The 13,323-nt window shown below is 48.9% G+C and overlaps 2 protein-coding genes and 1 long non-coding RNA gene across 5 annotated transcripts in view; 2 read left to right on the plus strand and 1 right to left on the minus strand.

The window, feature by feature from the left end:
* The window catches only part of LOC308470251, a 66,216-nt gene extending 53,307 nt beyond the window's left edge, over positions 1 to 12,909 (plus strand). Inside the window, exon 2 of the long non-coding RNA XR_013982304.1 lies at positions 11,472 to 12,909. This is a non-coding gene — a long non-coding RNA (uncharacterized lncRNA). The remainder of the gene's footprint in view (positions 1 to 11,471) is intronic.
* Positions 1 to 13,323, minus strand: part of LOC308470041 (E3 ubiquitin-protein ligase TRIM17-like) — a 122,544-nt gene that overhangs the window by 100,528 nt on the left and 8,693 nt on the right. The gene's annotated exons all lie outside the window — the stretch shown is intronic.
* On the plus strand, positions 1,400 to 12,909 carry LOC308469477 (uncharacterized protein). Of its 3 annotated transcripts, none has more exons than XM_080991988.1 (4): positions 1,400 to 1,531; positions 4,191 to 4,874; positions 6,831 to 6,957; positions 8,394 to 12,909. In XM_080991988.1, the coding sequence occupies exons 2-4, from the start codon at positions 4,260 to 4,262 to the stop codon at positions 9,761 to 9,763; spliced, it is 2,112 nt and encodes a 703-aa protein (XP_080848114.1). In that variant the 5' UTR covers positions 1,400 to 1,531; positions 4,191 to 4,259; the 3' UTR covers positions 9,764 to 12,909. The 3 variants fall into 3 exon arrangements, with proteins under 3 accessions (XP_080848114.1, XP_080848116.1, XP_080848115.1); XM_080991990.1 differs by having other exon boundaries at positions 4,196 to 4,874; XM_080991989.1 differs by having other exon boundaries at positions 1,409 to 1,525.

Below are 13,323 nucleotides of genomic sequence, written 5' to 3' on the forward strand. Positions count from 1 at the left end.
GTACCAAGCAAACACGTACATAAATATATAAACCACATGTCTGAAGCAGCACAGGAGAACAGCCACGAAGCCATTTTTGACTCCCCAACTGACCAGGTGTTTTCTCTGCAAAGTCAAATGGAAAAGTCTCCCATGGTCTTTTCCTTCACAAATCCTGTCTTAAGGGTATGTCTGTGTGTGAATAGGGTGTGAGCCTGTGACTTGGCTCAGGAACTAAGTACAGTATTTACCATTGCAAAAGACTGGCCAGGCTCCCCAGGGTATCAATCCAGTAAGCATTAACAGGTAACTTGCCAGACAGGAGGTAAACAACCCACTCAGATTTCTGCTGTAGCCCGCCCTTTCTGTGATGTAGGTATGATGTATGGAGGGGTGGTCTTGAGCTCTAGGGCAGGGAATTTAAAAGGTCTATATAAGGGCAGGCACACCTTGGTTCTGGGTCCTCCACCATCCTCCTGCGTGTGAAGGGGGCACCCTGTCGCAACAGTTCAGTAAAGATCAGGCTTACAAGGTGCTTTGCTTCTCAATATTCTCTGGTTGGCCTCTGTTCTTTCCTGCGACCGATGGAGAACCTACAAAGGACTCCATGAGGGCTCTTGTGTCCCCCATAAGGGAATAAGGGCAGATTTTCGTTTATTACAGGATGCTGCTTAGTCAGTTCCTGATTTTCAGCGTAGCAAGAAGACCCTTTGCATTTCCCTGCTCTCTGGAGTGCCTGTGTTCGTAACCCCACCGACTCCCTCTTCTTGCACCAGTCATGGGGCGGGTGTTCTTTCTTCTACCACCCCAGACCCTTCAGATATCCCCTCTTATGCTACCACTCACCCACTTTGTCCAGCCCCTTCCGGGGGCCAGGATCTGCAGCCCACAATTGCACCAAAAAGTCATTTCTCCCTAAAGGGGGAGGGACAGGAAAATGCCTCCTGCTTCGTTCCTTTCCTTTCCCTCTTTTTTATTATCGCAGCTACCCAATCACACGTTTCCTGCTTTCTCTCTCTAGGAATTCCAGCTCTGCTTGTTTAACCGTTTGAGCATCTTCCCCCCCCCCCCCCCGGGAACTGAGCGTGTGAACAGGGTTGCCAAGTGGCTAAACAAAAAACAAAAAAACGCACCGGCTGACCTGCTGCTGTATCTTTTGATCTGGGTGTGTGTGTGGGTGTGTAATGCCTTTTATATGACCTGGAGCTGGAAAGAAACGCTCACTCAGGCGATGCAAAAAGGATAGGGAAAGCGCCCCGCGCAGTTATCCGAAAGGGTGGGAAATATAATGGGCGCTTTCCCACGGTGATGGAGGAGGAGGAAGAAGGAGTTGGCCTCGCCTTCTTCAACTCGGTCTCTCTAGGAGCCTGCGATCTCTCTGGCCAGCTTTCAACCCCACCCACCTACCCTCCGAGAGAGAGAGAGAGAGAGAGAGAGAGAGAGAGAGAGAGAGATCCCTTTCCTGACTGCGGTGAGCGACCTGGAGGCGCCCGCGCGCTGGACCTGCGATGCGCGGGGGGCGCACAAGGTTGGGGAATCTCGCCAGGTAAAGGTGAGTTGAGGAGCCCGGGAGGGAGGTGGGACCCCCCCCCCAGCTGCTGCTGCAGCAGCAGGAGGGAGAGGGAGAGGGAGCCGCCAAGCAGGAAATCCGTGCCCGTGGACAGATGGGGCTGTATCGGCCAACCACCTGGGCTGGGGACTGTAGCCAAAGAATTCTCCCCCGTCCTCCTTTCCCACCCGCGGACCTGCAGCAGAGCAAGGCGCACGGATGGGCAGAGAGAGGGGAAGGCGAGGGGATCGGTTTGGGGCGACGAATCGCGGAATTGTAGAGTCGGAAGGGACTCCCAAGAGTCATCTAGTCCAACCCCCTGCAATGCAGGAATCTTTTGCCCAACGTGGGGCTCGCACCCACGAGCCTGAGATTAAGAGTGTTCTGCTCTACTGACTGAGCTGCGCACGGATATTTCGTGAACGGCCCACCCTGGTGCGTCTTTACTCCGAGGCAAGGCTGCCAGCCCGAGCCTACTCACATGGGACTAAGCCCCGATGAATTCGGTAGGGGTAGACTTGTGCTGCAAGTCACTGCTTGGTGGTAGTCAGCCTGCATAGGATTGCAGAAGCGGCTGGGGAGCCCGCCATTGAGTTCAATGAGACACACAACACAGGTACGTAAGTAAGGGTGGACTGCAGCCCATGTACTCATCTGCCTGGGAGTAAACCCATTGATCTCATATGCCTGGGAGTAAACCCATTGATCTCAGTGGGGTTTCCTTATGGGTATGTGTGTATGGATGGGGTGAGAGAATTGACGTATGGTGGTTTTGTGGTTGTGCTGAGTGGTGGATTTCCTCCCCAGCCACCCGCCAGGGAGAACCAGCCAGTTTTTAAATCCCTGCTCTTGGCCATGAAGCTCACAGGGCCCCATGGGGCCAGTTGCAAGTCACTCAGCCTGACCTACCTTGACGGGTTGCTTTGAGGGTAGGACCTGAACGCTTTGGAGGGAAGGCAGAATTAGTACGTTTTTATTCTGCCTTCCCTCCAAAGAGTTCAGGGAATATGATTGCCAAACGGCCTCCCCCAGAGCGGCTTGGCTGGCTTCTTCGCTGAAGCCTTTTCTGCGCCAGGCAAAGACATTATTGCTCTAACCAACTAAGCTAGCCAGCCAAAGCCATTACTTCAATAAAAAGAACTGGTTAGGCAAGTTTTCTCCTTATAGATTCTACCCCACAGATACAGGGCTGGAAGGGACCCGGGGATATCACCCAGACTGTTCCTCCCTGCCCCAAACACATAACAATATACAGTGTGAAATAAAATCACATATTAAGATACGGGTCATGTATACTTATTCTTATATAATTTATTAACAATAAAAAAAAATGTTTAGAAGCATATTTATGCTTCTCTGAAGGAGACCCCCCCTCCCATCTCCACCCCCTGCCCCCAATTTGACAGTGCCCTGAGGCCAGACTAGCTAAATTTCCAGCCAGGCAAGGTTGCAGAACAAGCAGGGGCAAGTTTGGGTGCCAGCCTACCAGGAGTCGGGGGAGGAAACCAAAACTGGCTGGACTGGATATTTCACTTTCAGGCTACTTGAAAGGAAAGGGGCAAGGCTGGCTCCCCCCACCCCCATACTCCATAGTTTTACCTGTACACGTCAGGCAGGCAGGCAGATTTTGCACCAGGTTGTGTCCCAAGTATTGCCAAACGCAGCTGTTTTCTGCGTCTCTCCCCTTCACGCACAAACAGGTTCTGACATTATATGTTTCAAGAATCGGAAAACCCAATTTACAAGGTAGCGTGTATGATTGAATTCGGGGGACTTCATTCCCAGGTAAATAGGAGACTTTGTGCTCCCATTTTTGGCACAATTACTACTCAAGTAGTAAGTATTTTGCTGGGCTCAGTGGGGCTTACTCCCAGGCATGGGCGTAGCCAGGGAGGGGTAGCTACCCCAAAAATAAATATATAAAAATACATAGCTAGCTGATGTTCTGCCCCCCCCCCCACAAAAATCCTGGCTATGCCCCTGCGGGGGGGGGGGGAGTAAGTGTACATCTGGGTGGGTCGGGTCCCAACCCTGCGTGGCTATGGAAGCGGAAAACAGCTCTGAAAAGGGTACTCCTGAAAGCACATTAAAAACCGTAGCAAGGCACAGCAGCTCCTAAGAGTTATTTCTCTACTCCTTGCACTTAATGGAAATAATGTTTGCATTTTTCAGAACTGAGTAATGACAGCCACAATGGCCTGGGACTTGTTTATGAAGGTGCCATTCAAAGGGCCATGAGCTGTGATAGCCACCTTCCCCAACAGTCAGTCAGCATTCCATGGCCTCTGAGCATGTTCAGAATTCAGCGGAGTATTTCGGAAGTGTGCTTTTTTTCCTCACCTTTGGAAAAAAAAATTTTTTTTTAGCTGCCTGAATATTTTTGAACCATTTGCAAACCTTGGGGTTTCCTCAAGCCTGCCGATATATATTTTGGGCTACGTAAGGATTGACACTTGTGCTTTGAACGTTGGGAATAGAAGGAGCAATGGCTGAATGGAACCTCCATGGGGAAGTGGGAGGGACGGACGGCGACAGCAGCGAAGTCCTGTCATATAGCCGGCCTTTGCCAGGAAGAGAACTCTGGGCCAAATGGACTCTTGGTTTGATCCATTTTGTGGGTGGGTGGGTGCTTTTATTTGATTCTCATTTCAACTTCTTCCAGGACAGGGTGCACGGCCAGGAATAAAAGTGGCGGACCAGAACGTCGCTTGTGCCAGTTCTAGGGGAGAAAATGGAGGAAGGAAGAAGAGACCCTCGTCTCGTCCAGGCTGGGAGGTTTCTGTCTGGTGTCGGCACACAGCTGGTTAAAGGGGAGCTAGATGAAGACTTGGTCCAGCACTGGGAGTGGCAGAAATCCCAGGAGGGAACTGGCTCAGAAAGAGGCAAATCCCAGGTGCCTGGATTTGTAGGCCTGGACGATGCAGCATCGCTGAAGGCCATCGCCGACGGCAACCGTGGGCCAAGAGGAAAGTTGGAGTCTCAGACCTTGCTGGGTCTCGTTGGGAAAGTCCCCAGAAGTCAGGCTTCTTCACTGAGCGTGGAAGGAGGGGTTCTGGAAAAGGAGAGGCAACGCCAGCGATTCAGGCAGTTCTGCTACCGGGAGGACGAGGGACCCCGGGAGGTTTTGCGGAAGCTCCAGGGCCTGTGCCGCCAGTGGCTGAAGCCTGATTCTCGTACGAAAGAGCAGATCCTGGAGCTGGTGATTCTGGAGCAGTTCCTGGACATCCTGCCCTTAGAAATGCAGGGCTGGGTTAGGGGCGATGGCCCTGAGACCTGCGCCAAGGCGGTGGCCCTGGCAGAAGATTTCTTACTTTGGAAGGAGGAGGTCGAAATGCAGGAGCGTCGGGTGAGGAAATTTTGTTAATAATAATAATTTATTATTTGTACCCCACCCATCTGACTGAGTTTCCCCAGCCACTCTGGGCGGCTTCCAACAAGGATTAAAAATACATCAAAATGTCACACATTAAAAACTTCCCTGCCTTTAGATGTCTTCTAAATGTCAGGTAGTTGTTTATCTCTTTGACATCTAGTGTGAGGGTGCCACCACCAAGAAGGCCCTCTGCCTGGTTCCCTGTAGCTTTGCTTCTCGCAGTGAGGGAACCGCCAGAAGGCCCTCAGCGCTGGACCTCAGTGTCTGGGCTCCTTCAGGTATGGAGTGGCATTGCTGAAGGTTGGGTTTTCTATAAAACTTTGAACCAGAACATGATTTCAGGGAGAAGAGGGCTACCGATGGCTTCTAGCCAAGATGGCTATTGCTTGCTGATTTCTCACAGGCATCTGGTTGGCCACTGTGAGAACACGATTCTGGACCATCGGCCTGATCCAGCGGGCTCTTCCTGTGTTCTTATGGCCTCCCTGTGTCTCATTTATTATTATTATTAAAAAGGATTAATTGCTTGCTACCTTCAAAGACTCCAAGTAGCTTACCTCAAGATACGTAGGCATAAATTTATTTTACCACAGAAAAGAAAATTCATGCAAAACCCATGCAAGGTGTAATAGCCCACAATACAGCCCCGCCCCCTTCCCTCTTAACAGCAATAGAAAACTTTGGCGATGCACTAATGATCGAACCGCACTTCCACCCACAAACCAGCAGCTAAAAGAAGCATGGGAATGTTTAAATAATTACCTAGGGGACAAGGGTTCATCAAGAAAGACCTGGTTATGTTTAGAATGATACCGCATTGGGAAATGTTCCCTGATACCAAAATGCGGGATTCTATGGAATGCAGATAGAGAGAATTGATAAGAACAATGATCTGTTGTGACCTTGATGGAAGTGTACAATAGATGAGCCTCCTTGTGTTTTGCCTCATCTTCTTTTTTTCTTCCCCCCTTTTTTTACTTTTTCTTTTTCTCCCCCCCCCTCCTTTCCTTTTCCTTTTTTTCTTTTTTCTTTCTCATAAAGGCTTATGTTCTGTGCCATGTACGTTGATATTTTTTGTAGTTTTTTAGCTTTTCCATTATTACTATTATTAAGGATTTTTCTTTTGTAATTTTGGTTGTTTATCTTTATCTGTATTTGTTTAAAGCAAAATAAAAGTATTTAAAAAAAGAAGAAAAGAAAGAAAGAAGCAGAACTCAAACACCAACACTCCCCTCCCTCGCCTGGAAGTCAGCCATGGCAACCCAATGATTTTTTGTTGCTTGGTTTGATGATGATAATAAGAATAAGAATAAGAATAATTTATTATTTATACCCCTGGGCTTCCCCAGCCACTCTGGGCGGCTTCCAGAAAAATATTAAAATACTGTAATACATCAAACATTAAAAGCTTCCCTAAACAGGGCTGCCTTCAGACTTCTAAAAGTCTGATAGTTGTTTATTTCCTTGACATCTGATGGGAGGGCGTTCCACAGGGAGGGTGCCACTACCGAGAAGGCCCTCTGCCTGGTTCCCTGTAACTTGGCTTCTAGCAGGGAGGGAACCGCCAGAAGGCCCTCGGAGCTGGACCTCAGTGTCCGGGCAGAACGATGGGGGTGGAGACGCTCCTTCAGGTATACTGATCTTCCCACCCAGCCAAAAGGCAGCTGCTACAGATCAGGGCAGAGGGCAGGAATCAAAGCTAAGGAACCCCTCCAACCTCTGCTTATAAACATCCCATGAAGGAGAGCTCACCAGTTTAGCTGTCCTTGTTGCTGCTGCTTAGGATCCTAACCCACCTTGCTGACTACTGCTGAGACCACAATACTACTAGGTCTCACGGATTATGGTCCTGATCCAGGAAGGCCTTTTTCCCCCAAAACAGTCTTAAGTCGTCCAGATCTTCTTACCATGCCCTGCACTGTGTTTCAGATTTCGGAGCCATTTAAGAAGGCAACCGGTCCCCCCAAAGCCAAACTCGCCTCTTCGGAGATTACGAAGGCACAGCCCTACATGGAAGTGCAGCCAGTGGATGATGGAGGCCCCCACCTGCCACTAGGTAATGCTTCAGAGCCCCGATGCTGCTCACCTGCCCACCCCCTGGCATCACAAGGATGTCCGGTGACCCATTTTTGCTTACATGGTCTGAATTCGAATCCTGATGGCAAAAGGCATAGCGTTTTGCAAGTGCCAACAATCAACGCCTGTGGATGGGAGGGGAATTGCAGGGGATGCCAGTCAGCTGATTGGTGGTGTTTGCAAACCCACCCCCTTATTGGCTCAGCCGTGTCTTTCCCCGCCCCACACCTGATGTCAGGCATGATGATGCGTGCAGGGCAGGTGGGTGCAGCTTGGCCCAAACTGCCTGATGGGTCAAAGGAGGAGACCTCGTGGGCCTGATCAGGCCTGCAGGGCAGAGGTTCCTGACCACTGGCATAGGCTTTGCTTGTAACTGGAGCACCGGGTAAAGTACGTTTATTTATTTATTTAAGGCCGCTTAATTATTGGCATTTCTAAGCAGCGTGCACAAAAAGCAATACACAGAAAATGGGGCGATCAAACAATAAAAATGCAAAAAAAAGAAGCAAAAACCACCTTCAAATGCCTGGTTAAACAAGAAAGTAGTAGTAGTAAAGGGATCCCTGACCATTAGATCCAGTTGTGGCCAACTCTGGGGTTGCGGCGCTCATCTCGCTTTATTGGCCGAGGGAGCTGGCGTACAGCTTCCGGGTCATGTGGCCAGCATGACTAAGCCGCTTCTGGCGAACCAGAGCAGCGCACGGAAACGCTGTTTACCTTCCCGCTGGAGCGGTACCTATTTATCTACTTGCACTTTGATGTGCTTTCAAACTGGTAGGTGGGCAGGAGCAGGGACTGAGCAACGGGAGCTCACCCCGTCGCAGGGATTCGAACCACCGACCTTCTGATCGGCAAGCCCAAGAGGCTCTGTGGTTTCACCCACAGCGCCACCCAGTAGTAGTATTTATTAGTCATGCACCTGAAGTTCAGCAGGAAGCATAAGAAGATACTAGAAGAAATCATTAAACAGGGAATGAATTAGCAGTGGAGTTTTTGGAGACTGGTGAAGGGGGACGCCTTGAATGGGAAAGACAGCTATGTCTGCCCTTGTACTTCCTCAGCACCCTTTGCTGATTGGGCAATCTGCAGTGTCAGGAAGCAGTAGTGGATTCTGGGAGTTGTGGTTTGTTAAGGGTGCTGAGAGTTGCTAGGCGATCCCTATTCCCCTCACACAGCTACAATTTACAGAGTGGCTTGACCATCCCTCTTCGCAAGGAACTCTGGGAATTGTAGCTCTGTGAGGGGAATATGTGAGGGAAAATGGTCTCCAACGACCCTTAATGGACTACAACTCCCAGAATTCTTTAGGGAAAGACATGGCTGTTTAAATTAGCATCATAATGCATTAAAGATAGGGTGTGAATATGGCTTCCACAGCAGTGTCACTCATGTCAGATTATGTTCTCTTTCTGTCAGGGGATAGGCAAGTGGCCAAAAATGAGGAGAAGCCTCTTGAGCCAGGAGCATCAACGCAGGCGGAACTTTCTGGTGACTCATTGGACAAAGCCAAATGGGATTTCCCCCCATTTCCTCAAGTGGAAAATGTGCCGAAAAGTCAGCAAAGGGCAGACAGGAAGGAGGGAAGCTACCCAGGGCGGAGAGGAGGAGGAGGAGGAGAAAAACAGATTTGGGAAAGAGATGGTAACAAACTCCTAAATCACAACACCTTCCAGGAGAGAGAGCACAAGGACAAGAATACGAGGATGAGCCCTGGCTGTGGAAAAAGCTTCAGCCAAACCCTTGATTTCCAGAACACACAAACTGAGAAAAAGCTATGCCAGCATACAGATAGTGCAAAAAGTTGGACATCGACCCCTCAGCAGGAGAAGGTCCAAGCAGGAGAAGAGTTGTATATGGATTGTGGAACCAGCTTGGGTGGGAAAGCACATCTTAGTGATCCTCAGAGAATCCCTGCAGGAGAGAAACCCTATCAGTGCTCTGAATGCGGACACAACTTCAACCAGGGCTCTGATCTTACTGGAGATGGTCTTCATATATGTTCCAGTTGTGGGGAAAGTTTTATTTCCAGCTCAGCCCCCAGAAAACAAGAGGGAGCCCAGACCAGAGAGAATCCGTCTAAATTCTCAGAAAGTGAAAAAGAATTCCCACAGCCCGCCGATCCTCAACAGGAGGAGAAGCCGTATGTGTGTACAGACTGCGGGAAAAACTTCAGCTTTAGGTCAAGCCTTGTTCGTCACCAGAGGCTTCACACTGGAGAGAAACCGTATAAGTGTTTAGACTGTGGGAAGAATTTCAGCCAGAGCTCGAACCTTCTTAATCATCAGAGAATCCACACGGGAGAGAAGCCATACAGCTGCACAGACTGCGGGAAATCGTTCAGCAACAGCTCGAGCTTGACGTCGCACGAGAGAACACACAGAGGAGATAAACCTTACAAGTGCTCCAGCTGCGGGAAGAACTTCAGTTGCCACTCGGTTCTTAGGATCCACGAAAGAATTCACACGGGCGAAAAGCCGTACGAGTGCCCGGAGTGTGGGAAAAGCTTCAGCCGCAGAGAATTCCTCATCGGCCACCAGAGGACTCACACGGGCGAGAAGCCATACGAGTGTCTGGAATGCGGGAAGAGCTTCAGCCAGAGATCAAACCTTATTAATCATCAGAGAAGCCACACGGGAGAGAAACCGTTTGAGTGCACAGACTGTGGGAAAAGGTTTAGTCATAAAGCATCCCTCCTTAAACACGAGAGGAACCATCTACATGGTCTGACAATGGAAAGGGGTTCAGCCAGAGTCGAAGCCACCTTGCACATGGCAGAAAGCACATAAGGGATGGAATCATATACTTGGTGAGGCAGAAATTAATGCAGGAGAGATTGTGAGAACTTACTACTTCAGTTTTAGGGCAGGTCCAACCTGAGAGAACCTGTGTAACTGCTTCGACTAGGAGAGAGCATCGCTGATGGGCCACAGAACTTCCCCTCACACTTTCTTTTTTCCGTTGCTGTTCACATCTTCACAACTTAAGGCCCAGCCTTCCCAGTTCCACATCTACCCTTCCTAATCTCTTCAACATATTATATCATGGGTAGGCAAACTAAGGCCCGGGGGCCGGATCCAGCCCAATCGCCTTCTAAATCCGGCGCGCAGACAGTCCGGGAATCAGCGTGTTTTTACATGAGTAGAATGTGTCCTTTTATTTAAAATGCATTTCTGGGTTATTTTTGGGGTCTGCCTGGTGTTTTTACACAAGTAGAATGTGTGCTTTTATTTAAAATGCATCTCTGGGTTATTTGTGGGGCATAGGAATTCATTCATTCCCCCCCCCTGCCTCAAAATATAGTCTGGCCCCCCACAAGGTCTGAGGGACAGGGGACCGGCCCCCTGCTGAAGAAGCTTGCTGACCCCTGTATTATATTCTGGCGTCGTTCCTTCATGTGATCAGCATCTCACACAGATTCCTGCAGATCTTTGGCCTAAGATTTGTCGCTCAGACTGTGGCTGCTGTCGCCACACAAGGTGTTCATTTCGTGGTGCAGTGTGGTGGTTGCAGCCACAATTCTGCAACCAATTCACATGGAAAACAAGGTGTGCTCTTTAGAAAGGGCCATAACTCGGTAGTTGAGCATCTCCCTTGGGCACAGAAGGTCTTGGGCTCAATCCTTGGCCTGTCTAGGGATCTGAAACCCTGGAGAGCATCAGTGTCAATAATACGAAGCTAGAAGGACAAATGTTCTGACTCGGTATAAGGCAGGTTTTCGTGTCCCTGCAAAGTAAACCAGCCTGGCTTTACACATCCAGCCAAGACAAGGCCTCTCCTTATTTTTCTCCACAAGCATCTTGGGCGTCTCTTTCTTTCCCAAAGCACATTTTAGGTGCTTTGATAGTGCTTTAAGCTGTCATGGCTTCTTCCAAAGAATTCTGGGAGCTGTGGTTTTCTGTGGGTATTGAAAGTTGTCAGGAGACCCCTATTCCCCCCTCACAGAACTACAGTTCCCAGAGCGGTTCCATAATCCCTCTTCACAGGGGACTCTGAGAACTGTGGCTCTGTGAGGGGCCTCCTAACAACACCTTTAACAAACTACAGTTCCCAGAATTATTTGTGATGTGACTAGCCTGTACTGTGTCCCTGCCAGAGCCTCATCACACACAAGCCCTCCTTTCAGTGCAGCGGAGGATTGCAGCTGTAGGATTTTCATTTAATTACGTTTTCCTTAGCCTATCATTCTTCCAATGAGCTCTGGGTGCGAGTCATGTCTCTCTTCTGCACCCTTCCCGTTTCAGCCTTGCAACAGTCCGGCGAGGTAGTTTGGTCTGAGAAACAGCAGCTGTCGCAACAGATTCCCCCATTCCAGCTTCGCCTCTGCCACAGATTCACTCTGTGGCCTGAGGCAAGCCATTTATTCCTTCATCCTCGACCTGCCCTCTGCTGCCACATTCAGTGCAGAGGGCGATAACACCGACCGACCTCACAGGATCGTAAGGTTGACCGAGAAGTGCTTTGACTACTAAAAGCACAGATTTAAGTGCCAAGTAGCTTAGCGTAGCCAATCCAGAAATTTCTTTTTCCTCCTCGAGAGTGGAATGGGGGCAAGTTCCTTTCTTCATAGCCTGCTTCCAGCTTCTGGCAAGGAAGGGATCAAGAGAGCAGTGGACCAACTCAGTACAGTGGTACCTCAGGTTACAGACGCTTCAGGTTACAGACTCCGCTAACCCAGAAATAGTACCTCGGGTTAAGAACTTTGCTTCAGGATGAGAACAGAAATCGTGCTCTGGTGGCGCGACGGCAGCAGGAGGCCCCATTGGCTAAAGTGGTGCTTCGGGTTAAGAACAGTTTTCAGGTTAAGAATGGGCCTCCAGAATGAATTAAGTTCTTAACCCGAGGTACCACTGTACATTAACCAAATGTTGCTGAGGAACACACACAGTGAGAAGAAGCACTTTTAAACATAAAACAAGTGAGCATTAGAACGTTATACGCTGGGCCACACTGGCTGTAGGCATCCAGAGAATTTAGGCTTACCAAGTTTCTAGTCCTTCAGAGGTTAGGATTAGTCTAAATTGGTCGCACTGAGTGAGATTTCAGGGCCCTCCAATGTTTGGTGCAGCAACTTGAGTAGCTCTTTGTCTCTCCCACCAGCTTAGTGGAGGCGGAAAAAATTGTGCAGACTAGCAAGAGTTTGCGAACTTTTGGGGGGTTGAACTGCAAACTTGACCAACTTAAACTTCACTTACATTCATCACCAGGTGCCAGTGTTTATCAGGCAAATACAAATTGCTAAAGGGGCTTGGAAATTTTTTGGAAGCAGTTTTGATTCTGGTGTATTACTGTATCTGTGAATGAAAAAGATTAAACGTCGTATTTCAGCCGTGTCCTAGCTATTGCTTATTAGGCTGTAGACTTTGTTGCATTCAAAGGCACCCTATGAAGTGAGTACAGGTGATATCCAACAAAGGTCCCATCTGTACTGTACCTTTAAAGCAGTCTTATGTCACAATAAACAGCCATGGCTTCCGCCAGATCATCCCGGGAGCCGTCGTTTGTTCAAGGGTGCTGAGGGTTTTCAGGTGTCTCCTGTTACAATTTTTTTCCAGAGTAATTTAGCAATCAACCCCTCTGCCCAAGGAATTCTGTGGGGTTTGGGCGCATGAAGGTCCCCCATCCGTAGGAAATACCAGGCTGGGTGAATCAGTGGTCTGATTCGATGTAACGCAGACCCTCTTCATTTACAAACACAAACCTCTTCCTTTACCCTGCCCCCCTTTTGCACCTTCAGGAAATCTGCACTGCCCAGTATAGAATTATAGAATCATAGAATTGTGACCTTTTTTGGAGAAGTACACCTGTAAGCTTGGATATTGTCGTCTTTTTGCAGTGTCAAACTGATGTGGACATTGACTGTATGGGCTACAGGCAGGCTTAACCTCATTGTTGCTGTTTGTTAAAAGATCCAATAAAAACTGATTTTTAGAAATATGAAGTTATATGCGTATTTTATATAACACACAATTGATTTTTTTTTAAAAAAAGCACCATAGAATTGTAGAGTTGGAAGGGACCCCACGGGTCCTCTAGACCAACCCCCCAATACAGGAATCTCAGCTCATGCATCCATGACAGGTAGCTATCTGACCTCTGCTTAAAAGCCACCAAGGAACGAGAATCCACAACCTCTCAAGGGAGACAGTTCCACGTCAAACAGCTCTCACTGTTAGAAACTTCTTCCTGGTGTTTAGCGGGAAGCTTCTCTCTTGTAACTGGAAGCCATTGCTTTGTGTCCTACCCTCCGGAGCAGGAGAGAACGAGCTTGCTCCTTCTTCCATGTGGCAGCCCTTGATTTATTTGAAGATGGCTATCTATCTCCTCTCAGTCTCCTCTTTTCCAGGCT

Source organism: Podarcis pityusensis (genome assembly GCF_964106645.2).
Source record: "Podarcis pityusensis genome assembly, chromosome: 2".
In the NCBI taxonomy this organism is placed as follows: domain Eukaryota; kingdom Metazoa; phylum Chordata; class Lepidosauria; order Squamata; family Lacertidae; genus Podarcis; species Podarcis pityusensis.